Raw genomic sequence first — 20,887 nt, forward strand, 5'->3', positions numbered from 1 at the left:
ATAGTCAGTGTACCTGTCGGGTCGCGGGGGGTGTCCATTTTTCAAAAGTCGCAGCTTCCTTCTTCATTCGCACGTCGAAATTTGAAAATTTTACGTCGTTTGCGTAAGTCATCCGTGAATAGGGCTGGACGTAATTTATGTTCACGTCGAAACCAATACGTCCTTGCGGCGTACTTTGGAGCAATGCACACTGGGACATGTACACGGACGGCGCATGCGCCGTTTGTAAAAAACGTCAATCACGTCGGGTCACCCCCCATTAACATAAAACACGCCCCTCATCCTAATTTGAATTAGGCGCGCTTACGCCGGCCCCATTTACGCTACACCGCTGTAAGTTAGGAGGCAAGTACTTTGTGAATACAGTACTTGCCTCTCTGACTTAAGGCAGCGTAGCGTAAATACGATACGCTATGCCGCCCTTAAAGTTGCGGCGGCGTCTCTGAATCCAGCTAATAGTCTATAATATGAAACTTATTCACGGAGACGTATGATCATAAAAAATAGCTAATTTATTGGTTGACAAAAATATGAATATTTACATGAAATTAAAATATCAATTGCGTTACATGAACAACTTGAAAATCAATTAACATACCCCCAAACTGGGCATTTAGTATACTTGACATTTGTGCCATGGTAAGTTCTCAATATGGTTTCAATAACTTTGTATAAATGACAATGAAACAAAGCATCTATTTCACATGTCCAACCGTTACTATACTGCAGGTAAGTATGTGGTTAATAATGTGAAATATATTGAACGTTTGTTTTGTCAATAAAATTTAAACTATGTAAAAATAAAAATATAATGAAAAATGTACTCTTTAGAAAAATCTACCAGTTATTGATTACTGAGAACGAACCAAAATAACAAGATATTCAATACTTTGTACTTCAGAGAACAACATCAATATTTCAACATTTTAGTGAACAACAATAGATTCAAGATAAAATCAAAAATTGCATAATTACCCATTCCAAAATCTCTAATTCCTACTTGCAAGTGACCAAAGTTAAAATGGCTGCAGTGGCTCTCAATGGATCTTCATGGGATAAGAATATGTCCTCATGCATTGTGCTAGTGTGCCCCTCCCCGTCGGAGTCAGTCCTGAGTCATCCCTATATGGGTCCTTCCTTCTCCAGTCATCTTTCAGTCCTGGATCCATTCTCCATCCATGCTTGCTCTTCTTTCTTTTTTTTAATCTAATTTTCTTCCCTCTTTATATCCATCAGGACAATAAGATTATAAAGTTATACTAAGTTCTGCCCACCCGATACGTGTCCTTAACTCATAGGTTTGTTGTACTTATGGGAGTTGCTGTCCCAAAGTGTCTGGTTTCTGTTGGCTTTTACATAAATGTGGCCCGCCTGGTCCCTGGCATTGGTGAGCGTGTACAACAAGAGAAAGTTGTCCTGGTTGATTGCTACACAGAAGGATGTCCCTAACTCTGGAGGTAACTATTTGGCCTAAAGAGGCCCGGGACCTTTCTACACAAGTGTGCCAGACTGTAATGATCGCCAAATAATAAGAGATCAGCAGCGCAAAAATCATCCAGTTGGGGAGCCCCACCACTCAGGGCGAGGCCAGGTGCATATGATGTTGTACACCCGGCGCTGCTGATCCCTGTCGCGGCGTGTATTGCCTGCGTTACTCTAACTTTCGTAAATACAGTAAAACCTTGGTTTGAGAGTAACTTAGTTTGAGAGCGTTTTGCAAGATGAGCAAAATGTTTTAATAAATTTTGCCTTGATATACAAGCGATGTCTTGATATAAGAGTAGCGTCATGTCACAACAGAGTATAAAAGAGAAGAGAGGCGCCTCTAAGTGTAGCAATCTGGTTACATTTAATGAAGGTCCAACATTTAGCAACTTATTGCTACACTTAGAGAGCCTCTCTTTTTTTTATATCCTGTAAAAAAAATGCTTTGATATACAAGTGCTTTGGATTACAAGCATGTTTCTGGAACGAATTATGCTCGCAATCCAGGATTTTACTGTATATCTGCTTTTAATAAATCATGTATTTTAGCATACTACTCTATGGTCTTTTGTTCTTTCTCCTGCCCATTATTACTTTCTCTCCCCCTCTCGGTCTCCCTCTGCCCTTACCACGTCCTTGCTCTCTCTTCCTTGTTCTCGCTCGCTCTTCCCCGCCCTCCTCCCACGTCCTGACTGTTGCAATCTATGTAGCATGCTGCTTACGTCTGACCCTTGCACTTTATGCTCGATGTTATACGGTACAACACCAAAGGATTCAACGTTTCAACAGCTACTGGTTTACGAAGTTCTTCGTTGAGGTAGGTTCAAAGGGCCAGATCCTTATAGGGAGTACGCCGGCGTATCTACTGATACGCCGGCGTACTTTCAAATTTCCTGCGTCGTATCTTTAGTTTGAATCCTCAAATCAAGATACGACGGCATCTGGGTTCGATCCGACAGGCGTACGGCTTCATACGCCTTCGGATCGTAGATGCAGTACTTCGGCGTCCACAGGGGGGAGTTCACGTCGTTTTCCGCGTCGGGTATGCAAATGAGCTTTTTCCGACGATCCACGAACGTACGCGCGCGCATTCTCTTACGTCGTCTCTAGTCGGCTTTTTCCGGTGTATAGCTAAAGCTGCTATTTTGCGGCGTATAGATAAACTTGCCATGTTAAAGTATGGCTGTCGTTCCCGCGTTGAAATTTGAATTTGTTTTTTTTTTTGCGTAAGTCGTCCGTGAATAGGGATGGACGTAAGTCACGTCTAAGTTCAAAAAATTACGTTGTTGCGAGCACGGAGGGAAATTTCGAAACGGAGCACACGCTTCAATCGGCGCGGGGACGAGCTTCATTTAAATGAATCACGCCACCTACCCACCGATTTGAATTCCGCCGTCCCTCTGGTCTGACCCCAGTGCCCTGTCCCATTTTGTTAAAGTTGTTGTTGGTAATATTTAATTTTGTAACTTGATTCTGCATAAAACATTTAACAGTGTCATTCCATGAGATAATCTACGAGGGCGTGTTTACGGGTGCAATTAGGCGCAGGGCAGTGTATGAATTAGGTGGGGCAACTGGTGGCGAGTAACTCTTGAGGCTTGGCTAGTAGCTCAGGACTTGAAATTTTGAGCCCTGCTTAAAGTGAAACAATAAAAGTGAAATATTCCTTTAAATTTCGTACCTAGGGGGGTGTGTAAAATATGCCTGTAAAGCAGCGCTTGTTTCCCGTGCTTAGAACTGTCCCTGCACAAAGTGTCATTTCTGAAGGATAAAAAGTAATTTAAAATCACTGCTCCCGAAGAAACTGCAGTTTTTAAAACTTTTTGTTTGCATTGATACATGTCCCCAGGGCCAGGACCCGGGTCCCCGAAACACTTTTTAGGACAATAACTTGCATATTAGCCTTTAAAATTAGCACTTTATATTTCAAACGTTCGAGTCCCATAGACTTTAATGGGGTTTACAAGTGACAGCTTTGTAACCCCCTGAACTCTGCACTCTGTATGTAAAGCAATTCTGGTATTTAATGCCCCTTTAAGACCCTTCTACTGTTTGTGAAATCTGAACGGGTCGTATTTGAGTTCCTGCACCTATTTTCTGAGAAAAAAAGCTCTGAGTACCTGTAATAAATAAAGACAGAGAGAATATACAGTGGAACCTCGGATTGCGAGTAAAGCGGTTAACGAGCATTTCGCAATACGAGCGCTGTATTTTTAAAAATCGTAACTCGGTTTGCGAGTGTTGTCTCACAAAACAAGCCGGATTCTGGCCAAAGCAGTGTGCAGTACCGTGTTTGGCCTGAGGTGGGGGCCCTGCAGCCGAGCAGAGACGAATGTCGCCGATTTCAGTTGACCACGGCAAATCTCAGAAACAAAGCCTTTCCAAGGTCAGCCGAGCCGGTTTGCGAGTGTTGTCTCACAAAACAAGCAGGATTCAATGTTGAGCGCCAGCCAGCTGAATAACGGCAGCTGGTTGGCTGTGTGGAAGTGCCTATCAGAGCCAGCGGCTTTCCGAGTACAGCCCCGAGGCTGTAGTCGGCTTCCTGAATGCTTATCCTCGGGACGTACCGGCGGTGCGTTCCTTGGATAAGACTGACAGGCGTCTCAGCCAATCAGGTAATCTGATTCTGGTAATCGGTAACCTGATTGGCTCAAGCGTCACCGAGTGCAGGACGAGGGACTGAACGAGGGAAATCCAGGGACGGTAGACGCACGGCTGACCCCAGAAAGGTAAGTGCCAGGGGTGGGGGGGCATTTTACTGGGCACAGTGGCCGACAATTGCAGGGCACAGTGGCTACAATTGCGGGGCACAGTGGCTACAATTGCGGGGCACAGTGGCAACAATTGCGGGGCACAGTGGCTACAGTTGTGGGGCACTGTGGCGACAATTGCGGGGCACAGTGGCTACAATTGATGGGCACAGTGGCTACAATTGATGGGCACAGTGGCAACAATTGCGGGGCACAGTGGCTACAATTGTGGGGCACAGTGGCTACAATTGCGGGGCACAGTGGCTACAATTGCGGGGCACAGTGGCTACAATTGATGGGCACAGTGGTAACAATTGATGGCACAGCTGTGACAATTGATGGCACAGTGGTGACAATTGATGGGCACAGTGGTGACAATTGATGGGCACAGTGGTGACAATTGATGGCATGGCATAGTGGTGGCAATTGATGGCAAAGTGGCTGCGTTTGATGGCATGACACAGTGACTGCATTTGATGGCATGGCACAGTGGTTGCGTTTGATGGCATGACACAGTGGCTGCGTTTGATGGCATGGCACAGTGGTTGCGTTTGATGGCATGGCACAGTGGTTGCGTTTGATGGCATGACACAGTGGCTGCGTTTGATGGCATGGCACAGTGGCTGCATTTGATTTAATTTATATTAATTCACACATACACACCGTCCATCTACTCTTGGTCCGGCCCCCGGGTCCAATATATGAACCCATTGCAGCCCTCACCCCTGCTCTAGTCTATGAAAGCCTCTGATAGGCATCTTCACAAACAAAGGGGAAACAAAGGGGAATTACTATGTCAACATACTCTACAAGCCAGCTGGAGAAAGGGGCTGCTCTATGAACAGTGATTGGTGCAAAGGCAAATGGGAGGGAGTTTTGAATGAGTGATGAGTGAGTGTGGCTGAAACTCAGTGCTCTCTGTTCTCTTGGACGCTAGGTGAGTAAGGATCTCGGCTGGCCAAAGCCTCATGGAAGCCTGGTGGCCATCTTGGGTCTAAGACATGTGGCCAAGGCCGAGGCCTTCTCTCTATTTACATCGTGAGCTCAGCCAAAGCAGGAGAGGAAGTGTTGAGTATATTTCATTGTTATAACCAGTACTGTTACTAGGCCATAGATATGTGTTATAATGTGATATTCCTACTTTGAAGGAAATAAATACAATATGTTATAACTAGCAATTGTGTCAGTCTTTATAAGTTGCATTATAGCCATATGCCTAATATACACTCTGGTCTTATATACTAGCAAACAAGTGACTTCAAGGCATTTTAATACAGATGCAATAGTTATATATATATATTATAAGTTACAGTAAAGGATAAATAGACACATATAGTTATTATTGCATGATTGATACTACGAGCGTTTTGAAAGACGAGGAACTTTTAATCTTGACTCGGTTTGCGAGTGTTGTCTCACAAAACAAGCAGGATTCAAGCCAATGGGGTGTGCAGTACCGCGTTTGGCCAGAGGTGCAGGGGGGCGCCGGTAATTTTCTAGAAAAACAAATGCAGATATTGAAGCGTATGGCCCCGTACACACGGCCGAGGAACTCGACGTGCCAAACACATCGAGTTCCTCGGCCAGTTCAGCCCTGAAGCCGCCGAGGAGCTTGGCGGGCCGAGAGCTCCCATAGAACAACGAGGAAATAGAGAACATGTTCTCTATTTCCTCACCGAGGTCCTCGTCGGCTTCCTCGGCGAAATTGTACACACGGCCGGGTTTCTCGGCAGAATTCAGCCAGAAACTCGGTCGGAAGCTGAATTCTGCCGAGGAAACTGGTCGTGTGTACGGGGCCTATGAGAGAATTGTCAGAACTGGCCCGGTATCGAGGTGGTTAAAGAACGTTTCCCAATGGAAGTGAAGGGGAAAGGTCATCAGTGGGAGCTTCTTTTTTGTTTTACAGCCGCTCAGCCGGTATCAGGAAGCCTTTAACCCCCCGTATGCTGAACTTTCAAATACTAGCTCAGAGACTAGAAGAGGACAGCGAAGCCCTGCAGTGAAGATTGCAACAAGATCCAGTTGCCTGCATAGTGTGGGACATTCATTACAGGTAAGTGGTCACTATAGGATAATAGTTAAAGGGGTTGTAAACCTTCGTGTTTTTTTCCTATGCATTAAGGCAGGGTGTAACGGCTACCCACTGGTGTGAGGGTCTCAGCCGTTTGAGACGTCCTTTTCCCTGGCAAGCTGCGATATGCAGGTACCGCCGGTATATCCCATCGAACGCCCTTCCAAGAAACGAGACGTGCTACGTTTGAAGGGTCAAGTAGACTGACTTTATTTGGCATATTTCACCTGCTTATATCTGGTTACAACTGTTACAAGAACAATGACATCTCCTTGAATTAATCACTTGGCCAGTTTCTAGCCGCTTCGGCACCTCACCCCACTTAACATTTCCTCGCCAGGCACATAGAATTCAATTAACCTTTAAAACAATTATCACTCACACATAATCCCCATCAGCAGACACCTCACAGGGGGGCTGTTTACCTGCACACAAAAGAGAGTTCATTATCTATGCGAAGGGAACATTAGCATTCAACAATGAAAAGAAACTTGTCCAATTAACCCTTTGAGCTCAGAATACAATGCGGTACATCCACTTGTGACAAGCCATGCAGTTCCTTGTAGTCCCTCTGCACGAAGATCATAACTGTCCCGGCAGCATGCATGTGTCCGTTACACTACTCCCCCTTTGTGGAACACTCCGGCAGACCCGGATTGATCCTTTTCGGATCAACTTGGGGATGTCCGGTCTGCTGGTAAAAGTTCCGTTTGCCTGGACAGTCCGTCAGCCTTCCCATTGGCTTACCAGGTCGGTAGCTGATGGTGAAGGTGAATAATGGAATTCAGTTCTGGAACAGTCACTTGCTTTGCTCTCTCAATGGCTCCCAAAACCTGTTGCTGATGCTCTTGGGACAGATACGGCACCACCTGGATGCAAATCCCATTTAATCTTTTGACAATTTCCGCCTGTTTGTGCATTTCAATGTTCAAGCCACGGGACATCTCATAGTACATGACATAGTGTCGTTGCATCTCTGATTTCTCACTGGCCAACTTGTCACATTCCCATTTTAGACTGTGATATTGTGCCGGATCTACAGTACATGTCGGGGAAGGTAGTCTTACCCGGTTCTCAGCAGCACGCGGGTTGATTCCAGCAACGCGGGTGGTCACGGGACAAGCAGCAGCAGGTGTAGGTAAATAAGCCGAAGTCAGAGGGCCAATGTCGTTGCCCAGCACCACCTCGGCAGGTAGGTTGTCCATGATACCAACTGTGGTCTTTCCTGACCCGGCTCCCCAGTCTAAGTGCACCCGGGTGGTGGGTACGCGAAATACAGCACCCCCTGCGACCCGGACGGCAACTGTGCGAGTGGACACGTTCTCTGGCTTTACCAGATGTTTTTGAATCAGAGTGATAGTAGTCCCGGAATCTCTTAAGCCTTGTGCTACTTGTCCATTCACCCGTACCTCCTGACGGTGATGCTGACGGTTATCCGGAGAGGCCGCTTGTATTGGGTCTGCCTCATACCAAATTCCCAGACATTCCTCCGGGCCCCCCTCGGTCTCCAGGCAGTGGGCCGCAGAGGGACGTGATGGAGTGACCTCTGTGTTGGGTGTTGTGCGTCTCCAATTGTTATTTGTAGCTCTCAAAGGGCAATAACGAGCAATATGTCCCGTGTCGCTGCAGTGATGGCACGTCACCCTAGGCGAATCCCGGGGGTAGTTGCTAGGCCCCTGAGGATGTGGTGGAACTGGAGCCGAAAACTCTGGGCGTGGGGTGACGGTTGGAGTACGCGGTTCTACCTTCTGAGCCAGCCGCATAGTACCCTGGCTTACTTTCCTTGTCTCCGCGTACTCATCTGCTAGCCGAGCCGCCTCGTTTAAGTTAGCGGGACGGCGATCTCGTACCCAGTCTTGTATGTCTGCGGCCAGGTCTTGGAAGAAATGTTCCATTAGGAACAGCTGCAATACTTCCTCCCCGGTGTTGGCCTTGCACCCTTGGACCCAAAGGGATGCCATCCTTTGTAACTGGTTGGCCCATTCCATGTGGGAGTCCACAGCCATCTTCTTGGACTCCCGGAAGCGCCGGCGGTAGGCTTCTGGCGTTACGGCATATCGGATTAGCAACGCCTTTTTAACTTGCTGATATTGTAAAATATCCTCTGGAGCGAGAGCCCGAAAGGCTTCATTGGCTTTGCCCGACAATTTCCCCGACAAAATAGTGACCCATTGGTCGGGTGGTACCTGGTGTAGTGAGCACTGCCTCTCAAAGTCCGCCAAATATCCATCGATTTCCTCCTCACTTTCTACAAAAGCTTTAAATGCAGTGAACGGTATTTTCTTTCCTGTAGCAGCAGGTGGGGGGGTAGGAACTGCAGGTGTAATGGGCTGTCTCGCTCTTACCAGTTCCAGTTCTTGTCCCCTCTTCGTTTGTATCTCTTCCCTTGCTTCCCGAAACAGCTGGTTGATTAGTTCCGCAGACGTTTCTGGATACAAGGATAATCTCCGCTGTACAATCCCAGTAATTACATCTTCTTTGCTGACAGGTGCAAGGGGCTCCGTTCCTTCCATAGATCCATCCATTTCGTCCAGCTCCAGCAGGTCAGCTATCAGCTCTCTCCGTGGTCTGTTGCTGGCGCTCCTACCACGACTCTCCAATAGATCTTTTAGTGTGGATCTTTTCAGCCTGGCGTACTGCAACTCCATTCAGCACTTGCTCTTTGGATAAAAGGATCATCCCACCGCTGCCAACCAATGTAACGGCTACCCACTGGTGTGAGGGTCTCAGCCGTTTGAGACGTCCTTTTCCCTGGCAAGCTGCGATATGCAGGTACCGCCGGTATATCCCATCGAACGCCCTTCCAAGAAACGAGACGTGCTACGTTTGAAGGGTCAAGTAGACTGACTTTATTTGGCATATTTCACCTGCTTATATCTGGTTACAACTGTTACAAGAACAATGACATCTCCTTGAATTAATCACTTGGCCAGTTTCTAGCCGCTTCGGCACCTCACCCCACTTAACATTTCCTGGCCAGGCACATAGAATTCAATTAACCTTTAAAACAATTATCACTCACACATAATCCCCATCAGCAGACACCTCACAGGGGGGCTGTTTAACTGCACACAAAAGAGAGTTTATTATCTATGCGAAGGGAACATTAGCATTCAACAATGAAAAGAAACTTGTCCAATTAACCCTTTGAGCTCAGAATACAATGCGGTACATCCACTTGTGACAAGCCATGCAGTTCCTTGTAGTCCCTCTGCACGAAGATCATAACTGTCCCGGCAGCATGCATGTGTCCGTTACACAGGGGTCTCCAAACTTTCTAAACAAAGGGTCAGTTTACTGTCCTCCAGACTTTAGGGGGGGCCGGACTGTGGCCATTGGGAGCAGAAATTGTCCTGGTGTCAGTGAAAGTTAACAACGCATCTTTGGTATTTGGGGGGGGGGTAGTGCCCCATCATTGGTGCCGGTGGGAGGAATAGTGTCATATCGTTGGCATCAATGAGAGAAACCCTGCCCCATTGTTGGTGTCAGTAGTAGGAATTATGCCCCATTATTGGTGTCGGTAGAAGGAAGAGTGTCTTTTATCAGTGGAAGGAAAAGTGCCCCAAGGGCCATGTGAAGGCAAGCAAAGGGCCGCATCTGGCCCCCGGGCTGCAGTTTGGAGAGGCGTTTGGAGTGAAAAAACACCTTGCAGTGTTCAGCCCCCCAGCACCCCCCTCCCCTTTTACTTACCTGAGCCCCGAATTTCCGGGGGCGTGTCCCTGCTGTCCTTCTCGCCACGGAGTCCCAGCATAGCCATTGGCTCTCGCTGCTGTCAATCAAATCCAATGACGCGGGGGACGGAGTCATACTTTCGGCTGGTTTTAGTGGTAGGAATAGTGCCCCATCACTGGTTTTAGTGGGAGAAATAGTGCCCCATCGCTTGTTTTAGTGGGAGGAATAGTGCTCCCTCACTGGTTTTAGTGGGAGGAATAGTGTCCCATCATTGGTTTTAGTGGGAGGAATAGTGCCCCCATCACTGGTTTTAGTGGGAGGAATAGTGCTCCATCACTGGTTTTAGTGGGAGAAATTGTGCCCCATCATTGGATTTAGTGGGAGGAATAGTGTCCCATCACTGGTTTTAGTGGGAGTAACGTAGCCCAAGGCCACGGGAGGAGGGGGGGAGGAGGTAGCAGATGCCTGTGTAATACAGGTATTTGCTCCCACTTCCTGGCATAGATCACCGCAGTGATCTACGCCACTTCCGGCACCTACTAACTAAGCACTAGTTTCAGTGCGAAACGCGTCAGCGTTGCTGTGACTTGTAGTGCTGTCCTTTTTTTAATAACGGCTACAACTTGTTCAGAGTGCGGCTGTCCAGAAACAATTTTTGTTCCTCCTCTGTACCCCCGCTGTCTTCTGGGAGACACACGGCTCCCAGAACACAGCGGGAACCACTGAAGAACCGGAAAGTGAAGCAGCAGCACTTCATTTCCTGATTCCCTCACCAAGGATGGCAGCGGGGGGGGGCAGCCAAGAGATTGCTCGGCTTCGGCTGCCGACATCGCGGGCACCATGGACAGGTAAGTGTTCATGTATTAAGTCAGGAGCTGCTGTATTTGTAGCTGCTGGCTTTTAATATTTTTTTTTAAGTGGGACCTCAGCTTTAAATTGGTAAGGGGTGGAGCCACCTGGTGATGTCACCTGGTGGCACCGCTCTACTTGTGACACCACCAACCGGTGCTTTGCCCATTTTCAAGCTTTCACACAGTTTAGGTGTGAATGCAGCCTTACTGATCATGCTATTGTACTGTAAGCTCTAAAATCTTTTTTTTCGGGGTGGGGGGGGGGGGGGTGGTGCCTCTGAGGCTTGAAGGGTTGAGAAAGGCTGCTATAGAAGCTCATTTATGAAGACAGCTGAAAAGGCACCTTTAACTCTTTACAAATATGGTGATTTCAATTTTTTTTATTTCTTAGGATGGATCCAGAAGTCACAGAGAAAATTATCCAAGAAATGGTCGACTCATCACCAGATATGGGCAACATCGAAGGTGTCCCCATGCTCCAGGACATTTGCAATGAATGGGACGCGATACACAGTTTTCAGGCTCGCGATGGTGACGTAATGGTGGCCTCTTACCCCAAATCAGGTGAGAGAATAACGAATGTTGGCAAAATAAAGGATTCAGAGGTACGGGAGATTACAAGTCAAGACAAGGGCAATTTTTTTAAAGCTGGGATCCAGTCACAAAAGCTTTAACGGCTTGCCGACCAGCGCAGCAAGCCAAAGCATTTCCTGGTCTAGTATCAAGATAAGAAACGCATTGGCATATATTGATACGCCCCTCAACCAGGGCAGTCTTAATAGCATCATGGCCCACTGGGCAAAGTAATGCTCTGGGCCCCTACAATGGAGACAATTTTGGGGCAGCATGGGCTCAAGGACCAGCTGCTTTGGGGAAAGCGCAGCCCCCCCCCCCCATGCAGCTGGGGCCCCTGGGCAGTGCCCAGTTGTGCCCTCTCATTAAGACAGCTCTGCCCTCAACACTCACACCAAAGCTTTCCACCTATAGTATTCCTGCGTGGTTGGCAGCTATGGAAACAACCGACGGCACTCATGAAAAGAAATCCAGGTTTTATAATGGTGCCTCCTTGGCAGGTACGACCTGGATGCAGGAGATCATGGACTTCATACTTCAGGAAGGAGATGTGGAGAAGAGCCTGAGAGCGCCATGTTTTGTCAAAGTGCCCTTTCTAGAGATGGCGAAAACATGTAAGTGATATTAAAAGCTTTGAAAAAGTCAACTTTTTTTCTTTCTACTTAAATTTTCCAGATTTTTTTCTAACGTAAAGTAGGATGGGCCTTTCATACAATGTGAAGTGTGGGGGGGTCGCGATGATTGATATGTTGGTCGCACTTTCTGTCATTATCCTAGTATACAGATAGGCCCAGATTCACGTACCTGGGCGTATCTTTAGTTGGGCGTAGCGTATCCTATTTACGCTACGCCGCCGCAACTTAAACAGGCAAGTGCAGTATTCACTCCGTAAGTTGCGGCGGCGTAGCGTAAATGGGCCGGCGTAAGCCCGCGTAATTTAAAGTAGGCTGATAGGGGGCGTGTTGTGTGGAAATGAATCGTGACCCCACGTAAATGCGTGCGCATGCTCAGTATCACGCCAAATTTACTCCATAATATACGACGGCTCAATGCCTGTGACGTGAACGTAACCTACGCACAGCCCCATTCACGTACGACTTACGTAAACGACGTAAAAAGATACGCTTGTTCCGACGTCCATACTTTGCATTACCTACGCCTCATATAGCAGGGGTAACTTTACGCCGGACATAAGCCTTACGTAAATGGCGTAGCGGGCGCAAGTACATTCGTGAATAGGCGTATCTAGCTCATTTACATATTCAATGCGTAAATCTACGGAAGCGCCCCTAGCGGCCAGCGTAAATATGCACCCTCGATACGACGGCGTACTAAGACTTACGTCGGTCGGCTGAAGCCATATTTCAGGCGTATCTTGTTCCCAGAATACCGCGCAGAGATACGACGGCGCAACTTTTAAATTACGCGGCGTATCAATACATACGCCAGCGTAACTCGTTCGTGAATCTGGCCCATATTGTCCATCATTGTATTTTCCTTGTTTTTTTTTTTTTTTTCAGCTTTAGAGCTTGCTAATACAATGCCATCTCCTCGTCTGCTTAAAACACATTTGTCAGTACACCTCGTGCCGCCATCTTTTTGGGAGAAGAATACAAAGGTGAGAGATGCGCCAAGAAACTGCAGTACAAGTCAGGCACTTTTTTTTTTCATACTTATTAACCACTTGCCAACCAGCGCACGACTATATACGTCGGCACAATGGCTCGGCTGGGCATATGGGCGTACAGGTACGTCCCCTTTAAGAATCGGCATTGCGGGCGCACGCGTCCGCCGCGATCTCCGTGAGTCCGACTGCAGGTCCCGTGGACTCGATGTCCGCGGTCATACCCGTGATCGTCTCACGGAACGGGAAAATGTTGATGTAAACAAGGCATTTCCCCAGTCTTCCTAGTGACAGGACACTGATCACAGGTCTCTGTAATCGGGAGCGGTGATCAGTGTCCTGTCCAGGGCTTTTTTTCTCAGACAATAGGTGCAGGAACTCCCCCTTTACGATTCACCCCTTTTCTCCGCCCCCTACCCACCTCCCAGTACCTCCCCTTTTAGACAATATAGAACCAAGTATCATTTTGTGGTGCTAAGTAATTTGTATGGAATTTGGTAATGATATAAAGAAAAGCAGTAAAATAGATCCTCTGCAGCCAGCAGCAATAGATTCCCCCCTTACAGCAATGGACCACCTACAACAAAATTTCCCCGCCAGCAACAAAAGACTCCCGGCAGCATCAACAGATCTCCGCACAGCCAGCAATAATAGTCTATCTGGCTGCCATCAACAATAGACCCCTCCCCCAAGAGTAGATCTCTTTCAGCAACAACTGACCCTCCAGCAACATAAGACCACCCAGCAACATTAGGTCCCCCACCAGAAACAATAGACCCCCCCCATGCAAAAATAGATCCCCAGCAGTGAGCATCAATACCCTGCAGCACACCCCAGCACCCCCTGCTATTATACACAGTCAGTCCAGGAGGTGCCGGAACTGCGTTCCCGCTGAAAAAAAGCCCTGGTCCTGTCACACGTAGCCCACCCCCCTACAGTTAGAACACATCCCTAGGACACACTTAACCCCTTCAGCGCCCCCCTACTGGTTAACTCCTTCACTGCCAGTGCAATTTTTTACAGTAATCAGTCCATTCTTATATCACTGATCACGGTATCAAAATGGTCCCAAAATGGCTTCAAAAGTGCGCGATGTGTCCGCCAAAATGTCGCGGTCATGATAAAAATCGCTGATCGTCGCCATTACTAGTAAAAAAAAAAAAAATATTAATAAAGATGCCATAAAACTATCCCCTATTTTGTAGATGCTATAACTTTTGTGCAAACCAATCAATAAACGCTTATTGCGTTGTTTTTTTTTGACCAAAAATATGTAGAAGAATACGTATCGGCCTAAACTGATATATTTTTTGGGGATATTTATTATAGCAAAAAAGTAAAAAAAATATTGCTTTTTCTTCCAAATTGTCGCTCTATTTTTGTTTATAGCCCAAAAAATATAAACCGCAGAGGTGATTAAATACCACCAAAAGAAAGCTCTATTTGTGGGGGAAAAAGGACGCCAATTTTGTTTGGGAGCCACGTCGCACGACAGCGCAATTGTCAGCTAAATGTCAATTAAATGTGTCTAAACACGCCAAAACGTTAGGTGTGTTTAGCACTTGAACCAGAATAAATATTCTGACTAAAGGAGTGAATGAAAGCCCAAACACTTGACGTGCCTAAAAGTACATAAATGCGCTTAAACATATTTGCAAAAATTATTGATAAAAATGCCATAAAACTACCCCCTATTTTGTAAACGCTATAACGTTTGCGTAAACCAATCAATAAACGTTTATTGCTCTATTTTTGTTTATGGCGCAAAAACTAAAAAACGCAGAGGTGATCAAATACCACCGAAAGAAAGCTCTATTTGTGGGGAAAAAAGGACGCCAATTTTGTTTGGGAGCCACGTCGCACGACCGCGCAATTGTCAGTTAAAGCGACGCATCGCCGAATCGCAAAAAGTGCTCTGGTCTTTGACCAGCAATATGGTCCGGGGGTTAAGTGGTTAAAGAAAGACCAAAATGGTCGTTCTGTAGCATGAATAATAACCATGACGCATTCTGCTCCTTCAGATTGTCTACGTGGCCAGGAATCCCAAAGACTGCATGGTCTCCTATTATTACTTCCAGAAGTCGGACCAAACATTACCGGACCCCGGGCCCTTTGAGAATTACTTTAATGTATTCCTTTCTGGAAATGGTAAGTGTGCTTAACTGTTCTAATGGGACTATGTGGAGGATTTACTAAAACTAGAGAAGGCAGAATCTGGTGTTGTTGTGCATGGGAGCCAATCAGCTTCTAACTTTAACTTGCTCAATTAAACTTTGACAATAGAACCTATGGGCTAGATTCACATAGCCCGCCCTAACTTTGCGGCGGCGTAGTGTATCGTGTTTACACTACGCCGCCGTAAGTTAGCGAGGCAAGTACATGATTCACAAAGTACTTGCCTGCTAAGTTACGGCGGCGTAGCCTAAAGCGAGCGGGCGTAAGGGCGCCTAATTCAAAATAGGCTGAGGGGGCGTGTTCTATGTTAATTTGTGTTGACCTGACGTGATTGACGTTTTTTTGGAACGGCGCATGCGCCGTCCGCCTACATATCCCAGTGTGCATTGCGGCAAAGTACGCCGCACGGGCCTATTGGTTTCGACGTGGACGTCAATGACGTAAATCCCTATTCACGGATGACTTACGCAAACGACGTAAAAAAAAATGAAATTTCGACGCGGGAACGACGGCCATACTTAACAGTGGCTACGCCACCTAGGGGGCATGTTTATCTTTAGGCGGCCTATCTCTTACGGAAACTACGTATCTTTACTGTGACGGGCGGACGTACGTTCGTGAATAGGCGTATCTAGTGATTTACATAGTCTACGCCGACCGCAATGGAAGCGCCACCTAGCGTTCAGCCTAAATATTGCACCCTAAGATAGGACGGCGCAAGCCGTCGTATCTTAGATAGGTTTAAGTGTATCTCTGTTTGAGAATACACTTAAACTTAGGTCGGCGCAGATTCCGAGTTATCAGTAGATACGCCGGCCTAACTCTTACTGAATCTGACCCTATAAGCTGATTGTTTACTATGCACGGCTGCACTAGATTCTGTGTGCTCCAGTTTTAGTAAATCTCCCCCTATGGCTCAGTGGGTAGCATCTTGGTCTCCCCCCCGGGCAAAGGAAGTGCGCGTTCTGGTGTTGCCAACCTACCGGATTAAAATTTACTGGCACGACACCCGAAATTTACTGGCGCAGCCACGTTTTTACTGGCATTTCACAAAAGTTACTAAATTACATTTTTAGGTGCAAATTTCAGTATTTAGGCTACAGACAAGTACGCTAGGCAAATAGCAATGTGATTTAAAGTAGATTTTAAGGTAAGAAAACATATTTTTGTTATTTTCGATATAATAAGGGCAAATTATTTAGTCACCCCCCTCTGCCACCAACACCCCCTGCCTTCACTTCCCTCTGCGGTGCCACAATCTCCCCCTGCCTCCAATCTCCCCCTGACTTCAATCACCCCCTGCCTCCAATCACCCCCTGCCTCCAATCACCCCCTGCCTCCAATCACCCCCTGCCTCCAATCTCCCCCTGCCTTCAATCTCCCCCTTCCTTCAATCTCCCCCTGCCTCCAATCTCCCCCTGCCTCCAATCTCCCCCTGCCTTCAATCTCCCCCTGCCTTCAATCTCCCCCTGCCTCCAATCACCCCCTGCCTCCAATCTCCCCCTGCCTCCAATCTCCCCCTGCCTCCAATCTCCCCCTGCCTCCAATCTCCCCCTGCCTTCAATCACCCCCTGCCTCCAATCACCCCCTGCCTCCAATCACCCCCCTGCCTCCAATCTCCCCCTGCCTTTAATCTCCCCCTGCCTTCAATCTCCCCCTTCCTTCAATCTCCCCCTGCCTCCAATCTCCCCCTGCCTCCAATCTCCCCCTGCCTTCAATCTCCCCCTGCCTCCAATCACCCCCTGCCTCCAATCTCCCCCTGCCTCCAATCTCCCCCTGCCTCCAATCTCCCCCTGCCTCCAATCTCCCCCCTGCCTCCAATCTCCCCCTGCCTTCAATCTCCCCCTGCCTTCAATCTCCCCCTGCCTTCAATCTCCCCCTGCCTCCAATCACCCCCTGCCTCCAATCACCCCCCTGCCTTCAATCACCCCCTGCCTCCAATCTCCCCCTGCCTCCAATCTCCCCCTGCCTCCAATCTCCCCCTGCCTTCAATCTCACCCTGCCTTGAGAATCGTGAGAGAATCGTGATCTTTAGTCTAAGCAAAAGAATCGCGATTCTCATTTTGACCAGAATCTTGCAGCTCTACTAGGATCCCCAGGTCCTTTTCCATCCTAGATTCCCCCAGAGGTTGCTACAACTTTATACACCATGTTCTTTATTATACAGGACCCTACAGGTCCAGAATCTGGGGAAAATGAATGTATTTCATAATGTTGTGACCATGTTCTCTCTGCTCTTAGTGTCTTGGGGAAGTTGGTTTGACCACGTCATCGGATGGTGGAAAGCCAAAGACAGACATCAGATCCTCTACATCTTCTACGAAGACATGATAGAGGTGAGTCAGATATGTCCAAGTGGGATGTCCATATCCGGTTCTTGTTTCAGACTTTTTTAACATGTTATTTTTGGGGCAGGATCCACAAAGGGAGATCCGTAAGGTCATGACCTTCTTGGAGAAAGATCTTTCGGAAGAAGTTCTACAGAAGATTCTGCAACACACTTCATTTGAGTCAATGAAGAAGAACCCTATGGTGAATTTCAGTGTCCTCCCCAATTCACTGATTGACCAGTCCATTTCACCCTTCATGAGGAAAGGTACCTACCTGACTTCTTTCCTGGGGGTCTGTTTAATGCAAGGGCACTTGGGTGTGTCAGAAAAAGTGGTCGCCAAAAGATGGAAAGAATCCCAAAAAAGATAGGCTTGTCTTTGCTACCGTGTTTCCCCCCGAAAATAAGACAGTGTCTTGTATTAATTTTTGCTCCCAAAGATGCGCTAGGTCTTATTTTCAGGGGATGTCTTATTTTTCCATGAAGAAGAATACGGTACACATTTATTGTTGAACAAAAAAAGGAAATTTATTACCTGTATACGAAGGGGGGGGGGGGGGGATCAAAATGACACAGGAGAATCAGAGGGGGGGATTTCCATTTTAGTAACCCCTTCGGATCCTCCTGTGTCATTTTAAGTGATCTCCCCACCCCTGTGCCAGTGGACACCTTCACCAGACATCCCCCCACCTCTTTATCAGACATTTCCCCCCTACCTCAGTCACCCCTGTGTGTCCACACAATGTGCCCGACTCCTGCTCCGCGCTACTCACTGTCTAAATGTGAGTCGACCTGGGCAGAGCGAGCAGCAGGCGGCAGCTTGTCCTGGCGGCGGGGCAGGCTCTCTGATGAAAAGAGACCACGCACTTCCTGTCTGTATCGTCTGCGCTGTGGCCAATAGTGAGCTGCGGGGCGGCGCCCGCCGCTACGGTCCAGGGTACAAAGTTACGGTAGCTTCAGGGGGCCTTATTATCGGGGGGCCTTATGTTCGGGGAAGGCCCTATTATCGGGGAGATCTTACTTTCGGGGGGGATGCCTTATATTTCAGCGAGAGGCAAAACTGTAAGTAGGTCTTATTTTCGGGGGATGTCTTACTTTCGGGGAAATAGGGTGTAGGGTGTTGAGGTTTCTGCACTGCACTGTGAAGGGAAGCAATCCAAATCTCTGACCAGGAGTAACCACCAGTGCCGATCCTGACCTCCCTGGGGCCCTAAGCAAAATTACATGTCACATTAAAGTTGAGAAGCGGGGGGGAGGGAGTGTTCTGCTGTCGGAAATGACATCTTACATTAAAGTGAAAAGCGGGGCGTACTGACTTCTTACCTCTTCTTCCATGCAGCCAGCGAGTTGAGAAGCGGGGTGAGGGGCCGAAAATGACTTCTCACCAGGCGGGGCCTCTAGTAATTTGGGGGGCCCTCCGCAGCTTTGTGGGGCCCTAAGCGGCTTACACAGTGAGCCTATAGGGCGGATCGGCCCTGGTAACCACTCAACAAGCATCAATACGGTGGAACCTCGGATTACGAGCATAATTTGTTCCAGGAGAATGCTTGTAATCCAAAGCACTCGCATATCAAAGCGAGTTTCCCCATAGAAGTCAATGGAAACTAAAATAATTTTTTCCGCATTGACTTCTATGGCATGCAAAACCGCATGTGGCCAGAGGTGGGGGGGCCATGGATAGCCTTGGAAATACTCGGAAAGGCTTGGGGACAGCTCGGCTGAACTCGGAAAGGCTTAGAAACTGAGTATTTCTACGTTTTTCCGAACGGCTTCGCTCGGCTCCGGCGCCCCCGCACCTCTGGCCAAATGCGGTACTGCACACCACTGTGGCTTGAATCCTGCTCGTTTTGCGAGACAAACCAAGTCAGGAGCGCTCGTATTGCGAAACGCTAGTTAACCGCGTTACTCGCAATCCGAGGTTTCACTGTAATTGTTTGAACTTCATATAGGCTAAATTAAGACGCTCACCATGGCTTATGGCCCATCATTGCTACTCTCACACCATTTTATTATATAAGCCCTCTTTTGTTCTTCTCACAGGTAAGGTTGGAGACTGGAAAAACCATTTCCTGGTGTCACAGAACATCTTATTCGATGAAGAATATGAAGAAAGGATGGCATGCAGTGGACTGAGATTCCGTATGGAACTGTGAAATAAAACGGACCAAAATCAAAGACAAATACTTTTATATATCAATCAACATACACCTACACCAGAGTCTCTCAACCCGAGTTCTATGGAATCCTAGAGTTCCTCCAGGAGGTTGCTCTGGGTTCCTTGAGCAATGAACATTTTATGCCTCTTTTAGATTAGGTCCCACCGACACCATTTTTTTTAGCTGTCTGTAATGCACACGGTCGGGTCGGACATTCTGACAACAAAACAGTGGATTTTCTTCCGACGGGTGTTGGCTCAAACTTGTCTTGCATACACACAGTCACAAAAATGTTGTCGGAAATTCCGATCACCAAGAACGCGGTCACGTACAACACTACGACAAGCCGAGAACAATGAAGTTCAGTGATAAAAAATCTCTAATCTTGTTCCAAGTGCACTAAATTGTGGCCATTGTTTTGCTGTAGCAGGTTCTATACATGGTACAAATGTGCCACTTTACAGACAGACTTAGGTTCCAAGTGCACTAAATTGTGGCCTCGTCATACAGACTGGCTCCACAAGCCATTATTTATAAAATAAAGGAAGCCTGCTGAGAAAAATTTCATTTTTTTGTCTTTATAAGGCTTCATTTCCATGGACGTTTTTGGACGTTTTTACAGCCACTTTTCTGAGCGTTTTTTGCAGCTTAAAAACGTCTCTCCATGTTAGTCTATGGCCTCATGCCCACCATGACGTTTTTGAGCTGTAGATGATTGAGCCATTTTTAAGCTGCAAAAAAAACAGGACCAGTGCGTTCTGAAGCTCCAGTGTTAGAGCTGTAAAAACGCCAGACGTTAAAAAACGCTCAAAAACGCGCAAAAACGCGCAAAACCGCGTATAAATAAATAAACATAGACAGGCGTTTTTAAGCTGTAAAAAAGGCTAAATAAAGTGGCTGTAAAAACGTCCATGGAAATTAAGCCTAAATGTATTTTTTTGCTGCAGCAGGTTCTATACATGGTACAAATGTGCCACTTTACAGGCAGACTTAGGTTCCAAGTAAACTAAATTATGGCCTCGTCATTCAGACTGGCTCCACAAGCCATTATTTATAAAATAAAGGAAGCTTGCAGAGAAAATTAAAATTGTCTTGCCTTTATAATTGTAATTTTTGCTGCAGCAGGTTCTATACATGGTACAAATGTGCCACTTTACTAAGGTTCCAAGTGCCGCGTACACACGATCGGACATTCTGACAA

At 47.2% G+C, this 20,887-nt stretch overlaps 1 protein-coding gene across 4 annotated transcripts; it reads left to right on the forward strand.

Moving 5' to 3' along the window:
- Positions 1-1,952: 1,952 nt before the first annotated feature.
- Positions 1,953-19,876, forward strand: LOC120943091 (sulfotransferase 1C1-like). 4 transcript variants are annotated; one of them, XM_040356198.1, is made up of 10 exons: positions 2,231-2,302; positions 5,173-5,302; positions 6,142-6,288; positions 11,221-11,393; positions 11,903-12,016; positions 12,923-13,020; positions 15,048-15,174; positions 17,443-17,537; positions 17,617-17,797; positions 19,571-19,876. In XM_040356198.1, exons 4-10 carry the CDS (start codon positions 11,222-11,224, stop codon positions 19,681-19,683), a joined length of 900 nt encoding a protein of 299 aa, XP_040212132.1. In that variant the 5' UTR covers positions 2,231-2,302; positions 5,173-5,302; positions 6,142-6,288; position 11,221; the 3' UTR covers positions 19,684-19,876. The 4 variants fall into 4 exon arrangements, with proteins under 4 accessions (XP_040212130.1, XP_040212131.1, XP_040212132.1 ...); XM_040356197.1 differs by lacking the exon at positions 5,173-5,302 and having other exon boundaries at positions 2,216-2,302; XM_040356199.1 differs by lacking the exon at positions 5,173-5,302 and having other exon boundaries at positions 2,253-2,302; positions 6,201-6,288.
- The last annotated feature ends 1,011 nt before the right edge of the window (positions 19,877-20,887 follow it).

The sequence above is a fragment of the Rana temporaria genome, chromosome 6 (assembly GCF_905171775.1).
Source record: "Rana temporaria chromosome 6, aRanTem1.1, whole genome shotgun sequence".
NCBI lineage: Eukaryota > Metazoa > Chordata > Amphibia > Anura > Ranidae > Rana > Rana temporaria.

What these genes read in the sequence shown, in the direction of transcription:
- LOC120943091 (XM_040356196.1), top strand. Translation starts at nt 2,226, where the DNA reads ATGCTCGATGTTATACGGTACAACACCAAAGGATTCAACGTTTCAACA. An exon ending in TTTGGGAGAAGAATACAAAG is followed by an intron (nt 13,021 to 15,047) that starts GTGAGAGATGCG and finishes CTGCTCCTTCAG; the next exon opens with ATTGTCTACGTGGCCAGGAA. An exon ending in TGTATTCCTTTCTGGAAATG is followed by an intron (nt 15,175 to 17,442) that starts GTAAGTGTGCTT and finishes CTCTGCTCTTAG; the next exon opens with TGTCTTGGGGAAGTTGGTTT.